The sequence below is a fragment of the Anguilla rostrata genome, chromosome 6, assembly GCF_018555375.3.
Source record: "Anguilla rostrata isolate EN2019 chromosome 6, ASM1855537v3, whole genome shotgun sequence".
Taxonomy (NCBI): Eukaryota; Metazoa; Chordata; class Actinopteri; order Anguilliformes; family Anguillidae; genus Anguilla; species Anguilla rostrata.
Window position 1 is genome coordinate 5,102,444 of NC_057938.1, and position 17,410 is coordinate 5,119,853.

The window sequence follows — 17,410 nt, forward strand, 5'->3', positions numbered from 1 at the left end:
TTTGTTTTCGTGAATCGCAGTTAGGTGAACTCATTGTAAATGTAAATTTTGCGGGCAACCACAGCGAAGGTTGAGCTAAAGGCTTGACAGGAGTTCATAGTCGTGCACACGTCTCTCTGTCTGTGTTCACTTTCCTTTTTTTCTGTGCCTTCGCATCTTTTTTTTTCTTCTTTTTATAGCAGATTTCTCCAGGCTGCCCTGTTTTTCCAAGGTTCCCTCTGCAGGCAGCTACCAGCGAAGCTCATCTCCTTTCCAGAGAAAACAAAGCTGAGCCACATTCCCAGAGTTCAATTTGCTGTTACATCGGAGGTCTGCGAATTGGGGTTTGAGTCGTGTCTCTCAACCGAGGAGGTGGGTGGCTGGTAATGTTCCCAGGTCGGGGGTCTGGAAACTATTGATTTGAGTCCTCGAGATCCCATTTCAGGGTTCAAGACACAATGAACTGCTGAAGTTATTTTTTTTTATTTGTGTGTGTGTGTGTGTGGCGTGCCTGCATGTGTGTGTGTGTGTATGTGTGAACGTGTTACACTTTTCATTATATAATTAAGTGAATAAATACACACAAACTTAAGCTCTCATAAAGGTTTGCAAACAAACTTTAAAAAAAGAATCTGATTAAAATACCATGGCTTTGTATACAGTAAAAGTTAAGTATGGCCATTATATTAATATTATTATAAATCATATTGTACTGTTAATTAAAAAAATATATTTACCATTAGTAATCTCAAATGACAGTTATTATTTTAGCTGCCTAATGGGAATGGAATTTAAGATGTCACTGAACCACCAAAAAGTGTTATATAACACTTATTTTATTATTATACTTATTTTGAGATATATATATATATATATATATATATATATATATATATATATATATATATATATATATATATATATATAAAAGAAAATTGTGCGCATGATTCCCTATAAATAGGTAGGTTGTTTGATACAGCGGTTACATCAAGGTTGCATCATCAGCTAGGAACCATAGCGTCCACGTTTGTTTCACCGGGGTCGTATTAAACAACGGAACTAGCAACATCTTGGTTCTATTTAGGCTTGCATCGATAACTTTCAAATTCTAAATGAAATCAGCTAAAATCTTAAGTATTTGTTGAGTTATAATCATTGCATGTACGCTGAAAAGAAAACCGGAAACTAATTTTCAAAAATTGAAGACGCAGAGATTGCCGTTTTAGCAGCTCGTTCATGCGTTTTGTTGGCAGCTGCAACAGTGTGGGTTGACAGTGAGGAGATTTATCTGCATCAACTGATCAGCTGCTTAGCTATCTAGCGATAGCTTCATCCAGGTAAGACTTACCGAATCAATATTTTTACTGCTGAAGTAGACCGAGTTCAGCGTGTGCTTTATCGTCATGTCTAACAAGATGAACTACTACATTATTGATTCATACAGTGCTAACTGGACACGTGTAGATTAGGCACCTGTAAACTCACGTCGGCTAACTTTGACCACAAGAACAGTGGCATGTTGAACTTTTAGTGTCTTTAAAGATGCGTTGTAGAAAATCATGTAGCTAAAACAAGCACAGCACTAGTTTTCCTGTTTGCTACTGAGCTATAATACTGTCTATGGCAATGTCAGGTAACTAGCAAGTCAATGTCTGAATGCCTTTTTCTCATTGCCGTTTTCATATCCCAGAGATAAATGCAGGCGGTAGAACGTTTATTCGTTACCGTCATAAGTTGTCTTTGGGGGGGTAAACTTAACGATATAACTTGGGCCATAAAGGGTTAGCGCACAGGCCTCTGTCAATGTTATAGACCCACATAGCCCGCAGGCGCAGCGAAATTATGCAGTGATATCTCCCGAACCGGTAAGTGCATTTACTGCTCCCTTTCGCAGGAGAGAGAGATGGAGTTACAGGCGGTGTTGATGGCGGCTGGAGGAGGGTCTCGAATGATGGACCTGACTTACAGCATGCCTAAACCTCTACTTCCGGTCGGGAACAAGCCTCTCATCTGGTATCCCATCAACTTGCTGGAAAAAGTGGGCTTTGAAGGTAACGTTAATACTGCGTGCTACGACAACAAATTCAAAACAACAATGAATTATTTTTGGCAACATAAAATCAGATGCCTCAAATTCATATTTATTCTTATTATTATTATTATTATTATTAAATGGTAAATGGACTGCATTTATATAGCACTTTTATCCAAAGCGCTTTGCAATTGATGCCTCTCATTCACCCATTCACACACACACTTGTTGGGAGCAATTAGGGGTTATGTGTCTTGCTCAGGGACACTTCGACACGCCCAGGGTGGAGGATCGAACCAGCAACCCTCCGACTGCCAGACCGCTCTTACCTCCTGAGCTATGTCACCCCCTATTAATAATAATAATAATAATAATAATAATAGTAGCAATGGTAGTAATAGCTTTTTCTCTCTATTCACTCTCAGATATATGATTATGTGCACTGCACTAAGCTAATATGGCCAAAAAGAGGGGGGGGGAAGCAATAGAATGTAAACACAGTTAATCGTGTTCCGTTTGAATAGCTCAAACTATCTGCAGGTTTTACAAGTCAGATAATCTGTGTAACTCTTCATCCAAAGCAGTACATATATTATGTCTATCTTGATAAGTAATTCTTGGCATATTTGTTATGTTTTGTATTGATCACATAAGAAAATTAATTGTGAATTGCATTTCAAGTCTCTGTCGATCCTTCGTAAACACATATTTATAAATCGAAATTATATTAAAAACAAAGAAGGGAGCAAAAAAAAAAAACTTGAATGTCTGCTGGCCTGACCAACATAACTGCATGTTTTTCTAACTGCGTGCAGTAGCTTTAGTGTAATCTGGAACATGAGTATTAGCTATCATTTCGCTTGTTATGTGGTTACATTGTGACCATCAAATCATATTGTCAATCACAATGCAAAGATCGCGCCAGCACACAGCCCTGTTATTTCATTCATGTGTATAATTTTTTGTCTAGGTTAAATTTAGTTCCCAGGCAATGCACTTTTTTTTTTCTCTTCCCAGATGTTTGGCTTTGGTGAAGTTGTCCACCACTGTAAGACAGCATACTATGGCTATATGTAGCTGTATGTTTTTCTAACCAATTCATGCCGTTAAGCGGTACTGGAATCTAGGTAGGACTACATAATGCTAAATAAACTGTATGGACATGTTGGTCAAGAAAAGAAACAAATTGGCATCGGATGCAGCGCCATCTCACATTATATATAATATAATATATATATTATAAGAAGGGCACAGAGCCGAACCAAATTATTTTTCAGGTACAGCCCGTGTAGTAAGTAGGCTGTTTATTAAATAAAATAACATAAATGTGAAACCTGCATTGTTGTGAACAAACGTAAAACAATGCCAAGGAAATGACATGGGCTTTTTATTATTAATACTGCGATGGATTATTAATATATTCTTCCATTCATAACTTTGCAAAACACGGGTCAGATAAAAAGGGAACTTAAGATGTTCGGTTTACTTGTTAAGGTTCTTATTTACAAACCAGTTAATTTATTGCTTGTTCTCAGTGTCTTATCTGGAGTATCTAAAATATTTACCTTGGACGCAAATTAACTTTGAATATATTTGATATTGTTGCTTAATACACAGTTGCACATGGCTGTTATCTTCATACAAATGATGAACTTGAATGTAATGATGTACTCAGGACCGCAAGTGTTTGTATAACAGTGGATTTATGGATTTGTGTGGTTAGCGTGTCAACAGTTCAGTTTTGTTTCTGTTTATACTCCTCCTTGGCCTCTTCTGAGCTGATCAGCATGCGTCGTCCTTCACGAGAGGGAGGAGCTAGCGAGACCGGGGGAAATGTTATCCTGTAACCCTGCTGAAACGGTGATGTCACTAGATGGCTTTAAGGGGACTCCAGTTACCAGTTAGTTTTAAAAATCTAGTCACCTCTGATTGGTAATGAGTCGGAGGAATGGTGGGGGGGGAGGGGGGGGGTTGGTGTGTTGGGGGGTTGGGGGTGGTGCAGACCCAGACCCTCCACCTTGTCCTGAGGGGTGGTCCAAAACGGGACGTCCCTCTCCATCCCTGGTGTCAAAGCTACACATTCACCAGACCAGGCCTGGAACGGCCATTACAGGTCTTATCTTCCCCTTTGGCACGAGCGTCCAGACAGGGCGGTGATGTTCAAATGGCGGCGAGTAGGTCTGTGGAGCGTTGACAGACGCTGCGGTGGTAACTAGCGTAGCGTGGGTCGGTGGGTGTATGTGAGGACTCTCAGGCCTGTTGTGAAGTGGCACGCAGAACAGCAGTTGCCTGGGGTCTTCGACTGAAATCTGTAAGGTTTCCCAGCCATACATAATTGCTGAATCCGAGCCCGGCTGCCTGGAACGCTGCGCTGTGGTCAAGGCCACCCTGTCTGAGCTAGATTCCGAACTCGAGACCAGAACCATATGTGCTGGACGCGAGTCCAACCCCCAGCGCCGGTTCCACCACTGTTCCTGAAAAGTGCGTTGGGACCCAAAACAATCAAACTCGATATCAGCTCATGTTGAAATGTACAAGTGTGATTTTTTTTCATCTGGTCTTTCTCTGGCATCGATAAGCTCATTGAATGTTACTGTATTTAATGGAACATCTTAGTCTTCTGGTTCAGTGAAAGACTTCCAGTCAATCAAAAGCATAGTTTGCTCCATTAACACATTCTGTATGCAGAATGCTGAAGGGGAACAATCTGCCAGGCTGTCAGTTGCCTAGAAATATTTGTAATATGAAATCATCCACTCACATTCTAACCGAAGTTTGAAGGCAGGACGAATTTTAAGCTTGTCATTATGTGAATACATAAACATACAGTACATATATGCATGCATACATACATATGTACATACATACATACATACATGCATGCATACCATGCAAGTACTCCCTATAAAGCCCGTTCTCCTTTCTAATCCAATATATGTGTTTGGGTTTATGTTCCAGTATGATTACTAACATTATGGATTTTTAGTCTTGACTGGTTAGGTACATAACAATGTTAATGTGAATACTTCTTCAACTATGCTATACCAAGGTACTACAGAAGTGGAATTTGTACATTTTTAGTTGGCCCTGTACAGAAAGTGTGTATCCAGAGATTTAGGCCGAGCGTTTCTGAAAACCCGCTTGGCATCTGTGAGGTGTTCAACAGCGGGAGCTCCGGTGCCCGTTTAGACAGGTTTACTCAAGGATGGTCGAGTGTTGAGTTGGAACAAAGATGCTGCCATCGTACGGATCTAGCGCTGAGGTCTAGCTCCAAAGCGGGTTTGAAAGCAGTTATGCATGAGATCCAAATCCAGAAGGCTTTTCACACATGCGCTGCACAAAGGCCCGCCAGTTTTTCGCTGGTCGATTTAGAGCGGGCTTCTGCCCGGGCAGCCGCGACCGCCTCCGTACCGTGGCCGTGTTTGCGTCGAGCCGCCAGTAAGCCCCGCAGTTTGCTTTCGCAAGACGAAGCACGACCGAGTAAGAAACTTGGCCTCTCCGCTTGTAGCGTGAAGCCGAATCGCGGCGCGTCGTCCTTTGTTCAGCGGAGTGGATTTGCAAAGGTGCTTTGAGAAGCACAAAGGACGTATTGAAAGCGTCTTGCTCAACGTCGTATCTCCAGTGTAAATACGCAGACATCTGTCTGACAGACAGACCACAGGCAGTTAGTCATTCATTCGCCATCAGTCTGTGCTATTGAAGCCCATCTTCCTGGCTCGACGGCTTGTTTTTCTTGCGCTCACCTTTGTCTTGTTCGTCGGGCTCCAGGTCTTCAGAAGAGCTCTTGCCCTTTTTTGTTTGCTGATGTTCATCAGCTTTGTGCACCTTTCAGTACGGTTAAATGGAGCTGAATGCCACGGAATGGGTTTTTTTTTTACCTTGATCATGTTAGATCGCATAGAGCCTCTGTCAAAGGCCCATTTGGAATGGCTGTTGGTCAAAGTTCAGTTGTAGCCACCCTGGAACCTTCACAGTAGGTCATATTTGATTGGCACTCGGTTATACCTTTTGTTGCCCTGGAAAATTGTGAATCATTTTAGCCGTTAAGATAATCGACTGGAAGTCATTTGAAATGGCGTCTACCTTTTGTGCGGTAATACAGAATTGCACCCTTCCCCATGTGTAGGCTGCGGGTTGTTTTCAGGCCCCCGAGCCCGCCTCTTTTCCTTCAGCAGTAGGAAAAGAGGAAGTCCACTGCTAAATAAAATCCAAGCCGTTTGTTGAATGTGTTAGCGAACTGCGGATGCCGTTGCCTAGCCAAGCCTTTACTCTCCGACCCGCCCATGTTTTCTGCCCCCGCAGAGGTCATCGTCATCACGACCAAGGAGGTCCAGAAGCTTCTGAACCTGGACACGAAGATGAAGCTGGACGTGGTGTGCATCCAGGACGAGGCCGACATGGGCACGGCCGACGCCCTGAGGCACATCCAGCAGAAGATCAAGGTGAGGGGCGAGGGGTCAGGCGTGAGGCACGGGCAGCAGTGTAGCGTAATGGTTAAAGAACTGGACTTTTAACCGAAAAGTTGGCGGTTCGATTCCCGGGTTCGGACACCGCTGTTGTAGCCTTGAGCAAGGTACTTGACCTGCGTTGCTACAGTATATCCAACTGGGTGTTAAAAAAAAAAAATTTTGAAACCTGTTTAAGTCACTCTGCTAAATGCTCGTGATGTAATGTGAAGGCCTCCCAAGTCGCAGTTGGGGAAAGTGCCTGTTCCAGAGGAGGACAAGTTCACAGTCTACGTGCCAAGTGCTCGATGGTTCAATAAATTCAGAGGTGTGTCGATAAAGTGTCTGGAAGCAAAGCCTTTTGTATGTGTATGACTTGTGCCAAATATGTCTAAACACTTGTGGTTTTCCGTATTAACTCAGCAATCAAAGTTTGTTGGCTGCAGCGCCCTTTCCTGTGAGTCACCATCTGACACCATGTGTGCCTAAAACCACATTTTCCTTCCTAGAATTCCATTGTAAGATAATGCAGAGCTTTTAATTTGACACCGCATTAATTAGCAATGTAATTTTCTGCCAACTTAATGCACACAGAGTGCAAATTCACTCACTTGTCTGAACTGAACAGACAGTCTTTCTGCGCCTTAGCATGTAAGGTCTTATTTCACGGGCAACCAGGGCCGCAAAATCAGCCGTAAGCATGGCGGGTCACGGCGTTTTTTAAAAATGTAGATGAAAGACGGACAAGATCTCAGAAGGGCAAGCCCCCCCATCCCGCCCCCCCCGTCCCCTCATAAAAGCGTGGCGCAGTCCCAGCTGGGGGCTCCTCTCACAGAGCGTCAGTGTTTGCGCTGGGGCGGCGGCGGGGGGGGCGCCCGACGGCCCCCTGAATGGGCCTACAGAGGAGAGACGGGCCGGGTTTCACCTGGACGCGGTGCGGACAGGCCGAGGTCAGCGGGGCTGTTGAAGGCACGGATCCTGTGTGCCGCTGGGCGAGCACTGATCCGTGCGCTCCTGGCCCGGCTGCACGAAGCGCCTCATTTCACCTGCTGAAAGCCCGCCCCCGCCCTGCCCCCTCCCCCTCTCCCCCTCCCCCTCTCCTTCCCTCCCTCCCTCCCTCCCTCCTCTCCCCCCTCACCCACCCCCCAACTCTCCAAACACATGATGTCACAGAGGGCCCCGGCACTGTCCAAGAAGCAGCCGTGCCGAAAAACGGGTGTGGGACGCCCATTCGGAGGGGGGGGGGAAGGCAGGAACCTCTGATTCGCCTCTTCCCCTCCTGTCTCCACCACCCCACCATTTTGAGCTGTCTTAGGATCTGCCCGTCTGTATTACTGCAAACATTTATGCGAACGTTTTTATACAACTGCAAGTGGATAATTGGTGAAAATCTCCACAATTGCCCGAAAATCTCACCATTTCGTTGTTGAGAGCAACTGTTCTTAACAGTGCAGAATTTTGTGCTTTTAAAAGCAACGAATATTGCGTAACATCAAGAACTTCAAACTAAGAAATTTAAAAACGGGTATTCCGCACGTTGACATTTTTTTTTGTTTTTTTTGGCGTTTAAACAAAAAAAATCACGTGAAATTCACGGAAACAAACACGCGTTTGTGGCGCTTTTGTCGGAGGCTGAGCGCGGCGGCTCTGGGAGGGCCTGCCGCGGCACGCAGGCTTGCGGGCTGTCTTTATTTCTAATCTAGCGCAGCCGGGCAGATTAGACGCATTGATCTGCAGAGCCTCCCGGTGCACGAACGCTCACGTATGTGACGAGTGACGGGGCCCCTCTGACTGTACTCCAAATCCTTATCTGGGGGCCCGAAGCACGCTTTCAGGTCTCATCGCAAAATGGGATCAAGTGGGGGGTTTTTTTTTTTTTTTTAAATGAGCTCGCTGTTCACAGTAGAGTAGCCATGACAGCCAGAACTCTTCTTTCTGGAAAAAAAAAAGAATTTAAGGTTTTTTTAAAGTTATTTACCACAAGCTGAAAGAGCAAGGCATTTAAAAAAAAAAAAAAAAACTTTCCATAGATTCAGAATTTCTAAGTGTATAAAATAAAATAAAAAATAATAAAAAGACCAAAGAGCAGCCTGTTCCGGCACAGGAACCCATTGAGATGAATTATAATCCAACCTCTGCTCTAACCTTCGTGTTTCCGCAGCAGTACCACACTTCCCCTGCCTCATTTATTACCTTTATGGGATGGGGTACGCTTTTCGCCGGGACGGGCTCTGGAGATGCATTTAGGAGACATCCAGGGCCGTGGTGCGGCTGGTTCCCTTTTATCCCAACTCCTCGCCCCCTTTCTTTGGAAGAGCTCCCCCTTTCTGTCAGTGTCCATCGTTGCAGCTAAGCCATCGTTCAGGTCTGCAGTGCTTCGTGCCTGTCAAAATAGAGTATGTGACGGGAAAGTGGAAATGACTCCTTCAGGAGCTCCTCTTACAGTTAGGAGAACTGTAAGAAAAAAACCAGAATAAACTTTTTTAGAACTTGTAGGTCTTTGTAGCAACCTGGGTTGGGTGGGGGGGGGGGTTTGGGGGAGATAAGGAAGACCTAGAATTGTGGGAAACGCTGGAAAGAATGAGAATATCAGCGCGCTTATGGGACCTGTTTGGTCTTGTCTGAATTCAGATGTTCAGATAAACAGCCGTCTTGTCTTTCATTCACAGAAATGGGTAACTGTCTACCAGTACTGCTGTTCATATCGCAGGGAAAAAAAGCTTTCCGTCTGCTGGTGGAAAGAATATGTAGCGCATTTTTGTGCCTGCTGTGTTGGCTAGAAGCAACAAAAATTCGTTTAAGATTTTTCCAGTTCTTCTGATGATCTTTTTTATGTTTAGAATTGAATTCATTGAATGATGAAATAAAAAACAATTATGAGATTAATCATAACATAAGCTCTAGTTTAGTAATAAATAATTTAGTGTGTTTGTGTGTGTGTGTTTGTACTCGCTGTTCTTTTTATTATAAATTTTTAATTGAGCTACGTGCGTGTGTACGCACAGAACTCTTTATTAATGTATTTTTAAATTTAGCTACGTGTGTGTGTACGCACCGCTCTTTTTGTTGTGTGTTATTGATTTGGGCGCGCAGTTTAAAATGTCCGCCTGGCGGAGGCTCGCGTGACAGCGGTGTTCCGGCCCTTTCCGGGACGCGACCGCGGCAGCACCGGGGTGACTGATGATGTGTTGAGACCGCGCGGAGGGGGGGGCGCGACGTTCTCCCGCCGTCTGGGTGGTCTCACCTGGCCTGGGGGCGGGGGGGGGGGGGGGGGGGCAGACGGAACACCGCCTGTGGGTGGGCTGACCCGATCAGCACGCGTGGGAGAAAGGCCAAAACCGGGTCAGGCCCGTCCCTCTGGCTACCGGCAGCGCCGCAGCGTCGGGTTCAGCTGCCCGGCGCATGCCTCCGCCGCTACCCGCCGCGCTAGCGTAGCCCAAACCGCGCTAGCGTAGCCTCAGTTAGCCGCGCCAGGTGTTGGGCTGGCTGGCTTGTCCTGAATAAGACCACCGCGGCCTTTATGCCCTGTTTATTTTATGACTTAACTCGGACTGCCAGCTGCTCTCAGCTCAGTTTACTGTACATTCCTTACCGAGATGACTGGTGGATTACTATTTATACATTTTTTAATAGACATATTTGAAATGGCAGTGGTAGGTGAGCAACCACACGTGGGTCGTTTGTAAATGAAGATGAGTTAGAGTATTGCTTCAACAATGTGGTTTATTTATCTGAACGTCTAGCATGCTGGAAATTCTTTAAATGTATTAAAATAAAACGAGAAGCAGTCTATAAACACAGTCGCAAAGCTTTTAGCCACAGAATTACTTATAAAAAAAATTCCTTTTTCTCTTCTGACTGACCCACTATCGTTGGCATTGTATTTTGCTGATAAACTCATTCATTTTCGATTATACATTAGGTTATTTAAGTTAACACCATAAGGACAACATTGTGTCGTGATGAATTTGAATAATTTGTTAGTGCTCTATGTTTGCAGCCACAGTCTTATTCCCTACAGCTGTGCACAAAACCCCCCCCCCCCCTCCCCCCCCTCGCGGGCTCAGCCTGTTTATTTACCCGCGAACCCCGCCATGGGCAGAGCAGATGGCAACCAGACGCCTGAAACAGAAACAGCGGCGAGGCGCGCCACGATTTATCGCCCCCCGCCCCCCTTCCCCCCACCCCCAGGACCCGCCAAGGACTGGAGCCGAGAGAGCGCGGCGTTTATCACTGAGCTTCACGCTCCCTCCTTTCATAAAACCCTTTAGTTGTGTGTGTGTGTGTGTGTGTGTGTGTTGTCGTGACCGTCGGCAGGAGAACGTAACTAAGCTTTCCCCTTTTGTGCGCTACGGGCGTTTTAGGGGGCTTGCTAGGTAAGCGCGAGCCTGCGCGTGCGTACGTTCGGTGCGAAGGGTTGGGATTGGCCGCTGCAGAATGACAAACCGGGGGGCCTACGGGCTCATCGGACCTCCGAATGAAACAGACCGCGTTGCGAGGACGAGGAGAAATGGAGCCCGTGAACAGTGGTGCTGGAACAGCGGGGGGGGGGAACCCGGAACGGCTGATTTGGGGTTAACGGCGGTGTAATGACGTCCATCAGATGTGACACTGATACCGTTCCGGAGGCACACCGGAGTTGGCGGAGGCCGGCAGCCGCTGCTGGATCTCCGTGTAAAACATTACTCCCCTCCATTTCATAACATGCTATCAAAAACAGATCACGGGTTCAGAAAAACACCACGGCTGGCAGTAAAATACCGTAGGGCCAAGGAAAGTTCCAACCTATTTTTACATACGAGTTCACTGTGTGTGTATAATGTACATGTATGCAGACATTGTGACCGAACCTTTGTTTTGTTTAGGTCTGGTCAAATGTATTCCTTTCTTAGAGTAATTTGCTTTCAGCTGAATTCGTAGGTATCAGTTTACCCAAACGAAAGTGTCCTGCTTAACACACTCATCTGGATGTAAGCTTAGCAGGAACTTAGCGTGAGCCTCGTTGCGTGTCCTGCTTCGTTTGTCCTCTGCCAGCGAACGTATGTCCGGGGGAATGAAAGGGGACGATTTTTTTGCGAAGGAAGCGCGATGCGACTTCAGCGGCGTGTGCTCCGCGGAGCGCGAAGCCGTCGAAACAAGACCGCCGACGTGCGTCTGAAACGTCCGTCCTCTCGGCCGAAGGCGTTCTGAACGAGCGCGGTTTTTCCGTCGAGGAACGCGGCTCCCGCCGTTGGCCCGAGCGGCCGTCTCACTCACACTGCCACGGAAACGCCAGCGTTTGAGACGCCGAGAGGAAATGAAGATTAATGAAAAAGGAAATGGAGAAAAATGGAAAATACGTTTTTTAAATTGGGCCTTGGACTGCTTGTGCTAAAACAGTCCAGACAGAGCTGATATTGAGACCTTTGTCAGTACGCCACACACATTGCACGTCAGTCACTGGTAATAATAAGGCAGAGGTAAAAATGATGTCTAATGGGAAAATATTAGTTTTTTTTTTCTTTTTTTCTTTCAGTTCTACATTAGACTTTGCTTCAGGCACTACAGCTGTCGAGGTTTACTGAACGAGTTTGGTTTTCTGCTAAATCTGGCCCTTTGATTTAGACTTGCTGTTTGTTTGAAAACTGTGCGTTTGGCACGTTCATTAAAGCCGATGTGAGCTCTATTATTAGACCAAGCAGGCCGCGGCTCTCCACAGAATGTATCCAGACAAAGACCTGTTTTGCAGTAACTCGATATTTGTGAAAAAGTTCCTGAAAGCCCATCGCACGTTCATGCCCAGGAAGGAAGGGCGGAGTCCTGTAAGGGGCTATAATGTGAGACTGCCCCTCTGTACCCCCCCCCCCCCTCCCCCCCCACGCAGACGGACGTCCTGGTGGTGAGCTGTGACCTCATCACGGACGCGGCGCTGCACGAGGTGGTAGACCTGTTCCGCGCCCACGACGCCGCGCTGTCCATGCTGATGAGCAAGACCCACGAGTTCACCGAGACCGTCCCGGGACAGAAGGGGAAGAAGAAGGGAGGTAGGGTTCCGCCCCCCCGGCCCGTCACCTTCCGAAAAAAGCAGGAGCCACTTACTGCATTTATTACTACCTCTGTTTATTTAGGACTGCCCTCTGTGTTCTTTAACTGTAAATACTGTGCACTAAATAGCACATTGATCTGACGGTTAAAAACAGGTTGTTTTTTTTGGCGGATGTTTGGTGCAGTCTGTAGAGAGGCTGATTCTCCAGATATATACGAGTACCGCCCCCTCCCACCCAACGTGCCCCCCCCTCTGCCGCCATGGCACCATCTGGGCTGTGATCCCTTCTACGTCTCTTATCCACTTTCTCCCTTCGTGAATAAAGCAAAAAAAATGAAATGTCATGTTCATATGTTGTCATTTAGATTTTTTACATTTTTATTCAGTGAACAAAAGTATGTGTATATTTTAAACTGTCACTATTTCACTAAGCAATGGTTTTCAAAAAGTAGTGAAATTTTAGTAGAGATCTGGCTTTAAAAAAGGGGGGGAAAACCTTGAACACAAGGTCATTTTTAGAAATAATGGCACATTATAGCAATCAGGAGTTTAGAATAAACCAAAATCTCCGTGGTCTGTTTCTCGGGCCTCGTGGTTGGCCGATGCTGCTGGCTGTGTTTGTTTTTGAAACTACGGGTTGTGTCAGTTGAGCTGTGATTGATGGTGTTTGTCTGCAACGGGCGTCCCACATTCAGTTTGTGCAGTACAGGTAGATGTGTGCTCTCCCTGCTAACACAGAACCCTCTCACAATATTACTGGAACGTTTTGTCAGTGTTAACAATAGCATTGCCACTACATGGTGGCAACGTTGTCAGAACGTTGTGTGTTAGCTGGGGGAATAGCTGGCTGTGGGTCTGCTGTGAGGATGATTGACAGCAGGATGCCTGTTGGGGTCATCAATGAGCGGGTCTTTCCGTGTCTCACCCCCCCCCCCAGGGGAGCAGCGGGATTTCGTGGGGGTGGACAGCTCGGGAAAGAGGCTCCTCTTCATGGCCAACGAGGCGGACCTGGACGAAGACCTCGTCATCAGGAAGTCCATCATGCGCAAGTGAGTGTCCGAGCGCTAACGGCTGTTAGCCGCCGCTTCGGCCGAGCGGGAAACCTCGTTAGCTTAACCTCGCCATTGCCGCCGCCGCCATTGCCCTCAAGGGCTCCGGTGAGCGCGTGCACGAGTCACCTGCCTCAAATACCCCACGTTGCCGTGCCAACGCGCTTGGGCGTGCGAGGGCAGGGCGGGACACGAACAAAGGCCGGTGTGTCTCTGTGCCGCCAGGCAAGAGGGGAGGTCGGGTTCGGAAAGAACAGCGTCCTCCCGCAACGCTGGGCCACTTTCGCCATGCGAGCAAAAACGAGGCGTTCCGTGGCGGCGCTCCGTACGTTATTGAGGAAAACGCGTATCTGGAAACATTTAATCAGCCAAAAATTCCGTAATGAATGGCCTAGTTTTCGGGAACGACTTATTTGTCTAGCTACATACCTTGGCTCTGGCCACCGCTGCCGTGCAATTTGCGTCCACGGCTGACCTTGGCTTAAAGACAACACTTTGCGTACGGAGCCAAAATGAAGGTGTACCCCGGCCTCTGAGAGATTTGAACAGAGTGCGCGCATAGCAATACGTTTTTTATTTCAGAATCTGTGTGTTTTTTTTTCTGGATTATGCCAGATGGTAGCTCGGTCTAAAAAGCGCCATTGTAGCCGGTCGCCTGGACAGTTACGAACCGTTATGCGTAGCGAAGGTATGCGTGAGCCACACAGCGCGTTTATGTTCCTAAGGAACATGGTGTGACTCCCGTACCTCCATGCCCCATTGAAAGTAGCCAGAGAGAAGTGTAATGACGCATCACAACGGTATTTACTCAAAGTTTTTGTCAGTAAAACACGAGCATGATGGCTTTTAATTTGTTTTAGCTGCATCTGATTTATTTCGATCACAGCTATGCCGTTTTATTATTGCATGGTCATGCTAGCAGGCTAAAAATTTTCCTTTCTGTCTGGCAAACAAACAAATAAATAAATAAATGAACGAAACACCCGAAGAATATTCATACGACTCTGAAAGTGTTCATTGGCCGAAGGTGAAGAAATTAGTTGGGGAAATTCGGCAGGTTCATCTGTTATTCCGCCCGTGTTTTTCTACATTCATTTGTGAATCGTGTGGTCCAAAAACATTTGAGTAATAAAAAAAATGGAATTTAAGCCCCCAGTGCAGGCAAACTGTAATGGATGAAAAGTCAAATACAGTGAATTCATTGCCTCTTGCTACCAAAGTAAAGCATGGGGAGGGGGGGAAACTGGAATGCCTCAACCTCCACCTTGGAAACAGGGCTGGAGAAACAGGTCACTGTGAAGTGTGGAGTATTTAACCCTTTGAAAAGTAGGTTTTTTGGAATTTCTTTTGCTCCCCAAAATTCTGAGTCTGTGTTCTAGAACTCCATTACTTTGAATTACCAGTAGTGATTGTTACATCAGCATTAGAATGTTCAGTTAAGAACATTCTAATCACATGCAGTCAACATTCTAACCCAAGACCTTTAAAGGGTTAACTAACCAAGAAGTCCTATAGTCGGAGGAACCACCACAGTTTATCCTCTCTGAGAATACGATATGATAATAACATGTTTTTCGGTTTATCGTGCTCTGTATTCATAGTATTGGCTAGGGAATCGGCTAGCGTACGATAACAAATAACGGCAAGCCAATCACAACGGAGTAAACGCAATCAACGTTTGTTCGGCGCCGTATTTACAGACGGTGCCCGTTGTGATGTCTGTTGTGTACGAATAGTCCGTCGCTGATGTGAGCGCGATCCCAGCTGGGGAGGAAACTGCCGAGGCCAGAAAATTACCGAGCTTGACAAGTTTGTCAGTATCGCTAGCGCGGTCGTCAACATATATAATCTTGGACAGATGTCTCCCGATTGCCTCGCGTGTGCCTTTCTGTGCAGTTCAGACACCACTGTGTGCCGCCGTTGGTGCTTACAGGGAATTGAGTTTGTCTGTGTTTAAGACAATCTGTGTCTTTGCCTTGAAAGCTTTCATCCTGGTACCTGGGCAATTCACAAAAAAACCTTATTATTCAGTATCTCTTAGTCATTTAGCATCAGGTTGTAGGGATATAGCATCAGGTCGCTAATGTTAGCTTGCTGTGTCTGATTTTCCTTGATGAGCAAAAGCAAATGCCCAAGCTAGCATGGTGAGCGGTGTGTGATGTAAGCCTATTTCACCAGCCCGGGAAGCTAGTGTGTGTGATGAATAGTAATTTAGCCGTTCTGTGCAAATCTTCGTTCGCCTGACTGGAAAATGATTTTACTGGGCGACTTTTCTCTCCGTTATGCCTGAGAGCAGCGTGATTTATTGACTAGCCGTTGCTACTCTAATTCCTGCAGTCAAATTCATCACATTAGGGGGAAAGAGAACTGCCAGTAATTATTATTAATCGTGGCTTTTCCCCTGAAGAAATACTTAGCATTAGGGTTATTTGGAGGAAAATTGTGCGGTTTGACTTAGAGGCATGGTAACGTGAGCTGTGCGTGCCTCGTGCCACACGTCCTTCCAGAACGCAGCGAGCGAAGCTGTCCAGGGAGGGCAGAGAATTAACGAAAAACTGGATGTTACTTTCTCCTGTGGCCCTGAGGAGCGTTCGGTTCCTCGTGCGTCTTTCGGGGGGGGGAACAGGGCGTGCTCCACGACTACGACTTTCGGTGTTAAAAACACGCCAGGGCCCGCAGCGAGGCCCTGTGTCACATGACGTGCAATGGTTACCGTGGTTTCGCCTGGCTTGGCTCCTGATTGGGCCTCCTGCTCTCCAGCCTATTGCAGGGTTTAACGCTCAGGTCTGTCCGGGTCCTGGACCTTGCTGCTTAGGCACCGTGGTGCGGTGCTCTTTTCCAAAGCCGGGATGTTTGAGGCGAGGCAGTTACATTTACCATGCGCAACGTCCATTAAGCATATGAGCTCGTCCAGGGTTATTTAAGAAATGAAGCGAGTGAACATGTTCATATAGATATACTCACTGCTTCTGCAGTACTGTAGTGCTGCATAGAACAAGGAAAACACTGACACTTGAGGCCAGGCTTGCTAAAGCCTTTTTGCATGTGCAGAAGATGGGACATGTGGAAACCACTATGTTGACTAATGAAATTGGTTTGTTGGAGCTCAGAATCTGGCCTTTAGATAGTTTAATAAGAATTAGCTGTGCTATATTAATACTGTTAAGGATGAAAGTCGTAGGCAATAACTCTTGTTTGGAAATATTTTTTCGTTTCCTTTGTTCCATCTTTAAGCCAGCCTCCGAGCGGCTGGTTCTTTAGGGTCCTTAGCTTGGGTGGGTTTCTCCTAACGCTCGTCTGTTGTGCAGAGAAACCTCATGAATTCGCTGAAACTGTTTTTTGTAGTTTTTTCTTTGGAAAAGACGTGCGGGGGGAGAAAAACCCGCAGATGTTTCTCACTCACAGTAAATTTGATGTATTTGCGATTTTGATGTTTTTGCATCTGTTGCGTATAGGAAAGTAAACAGCCAGTTTAAATGAGTCATGGAACTGTGGATTCAAGCCACTGGCAAATATGACTAAACGAAAACTGCACACGAATGCTTGCAAGTGTGTGTTCCTATTTTTTCTCAGCTGTTCCTTGGAACAAACCAAAACCCGTGCTTCTTGGTGTACATTCGCTCCTGTTGAGCGTTGTCCATTTCATCGTCCGTTGTGCTCCTTCGGTGATGATTAACAGGCTGTGCTCAGCGCCTGTGTTCCCTGTTCTGAAGGGAGCGGGTCCTGGGCGATCGCGCCGGTGTAGCCGTGGAGACGTCCGTGTGCGACCCGCGCCGCTGCTAGCTTAAGCTCCCAGCCGGCTAATTTGCGGGGCAGGTGTCAGTTTCGGTTGCGGTTATTGAAATATGGGGCGTGTTGCCCGGCGACGGGAGCGTCTTCG

The 17,410-nt window shown here is 46.4% G+C and overlaps 1 protein-coding gene across 2 annotated transcripts in view; it reads left to right on the plus strand.

Moving 5' to 3' along the window:
• The first annotated feature begins 978 nt into the window (after positions 1 to 978).
• The window catches only part of eif2b3 (eukaryotic translation initiation factor 2B, subunit 3 gamma), a 45,087-nt gene continuing 28,655 nt past the window's right edge, over positions 979 to 17,410 (plus strand). Inside the window, exons 1-5 of one of the 2 annotated variants that reach the window (XM_064341686.1) lie at positions 979 to 1,316; positions 1,874 to 2,030; positions 6,314 to 6,453; positions 12,320 to 12,479; positions 13,419 to 13,530. In XM_064341686.1, coding sequence (XP_064197756.1) covers positions 1,883 to 2,030; positions 6,314 to 6,453; positions 12,320 to 12,479; positions 13,419 to 13,530 — 560 coding nt within the window. In that variant the 5' untranslated portion in view covers positions 979 to 1,316; positions 1,874 to 1,882. The remainder of the gene's footprint in view (positions 1,317 to 1,873; positions 2,031 to 6,313; positions 6,454 to 12,319; positions 12,480 to 13,418; positions 13,531 to 17,410) is intronic. The other variant, XM_064341685.1, reaches the window with a different exon arrangement.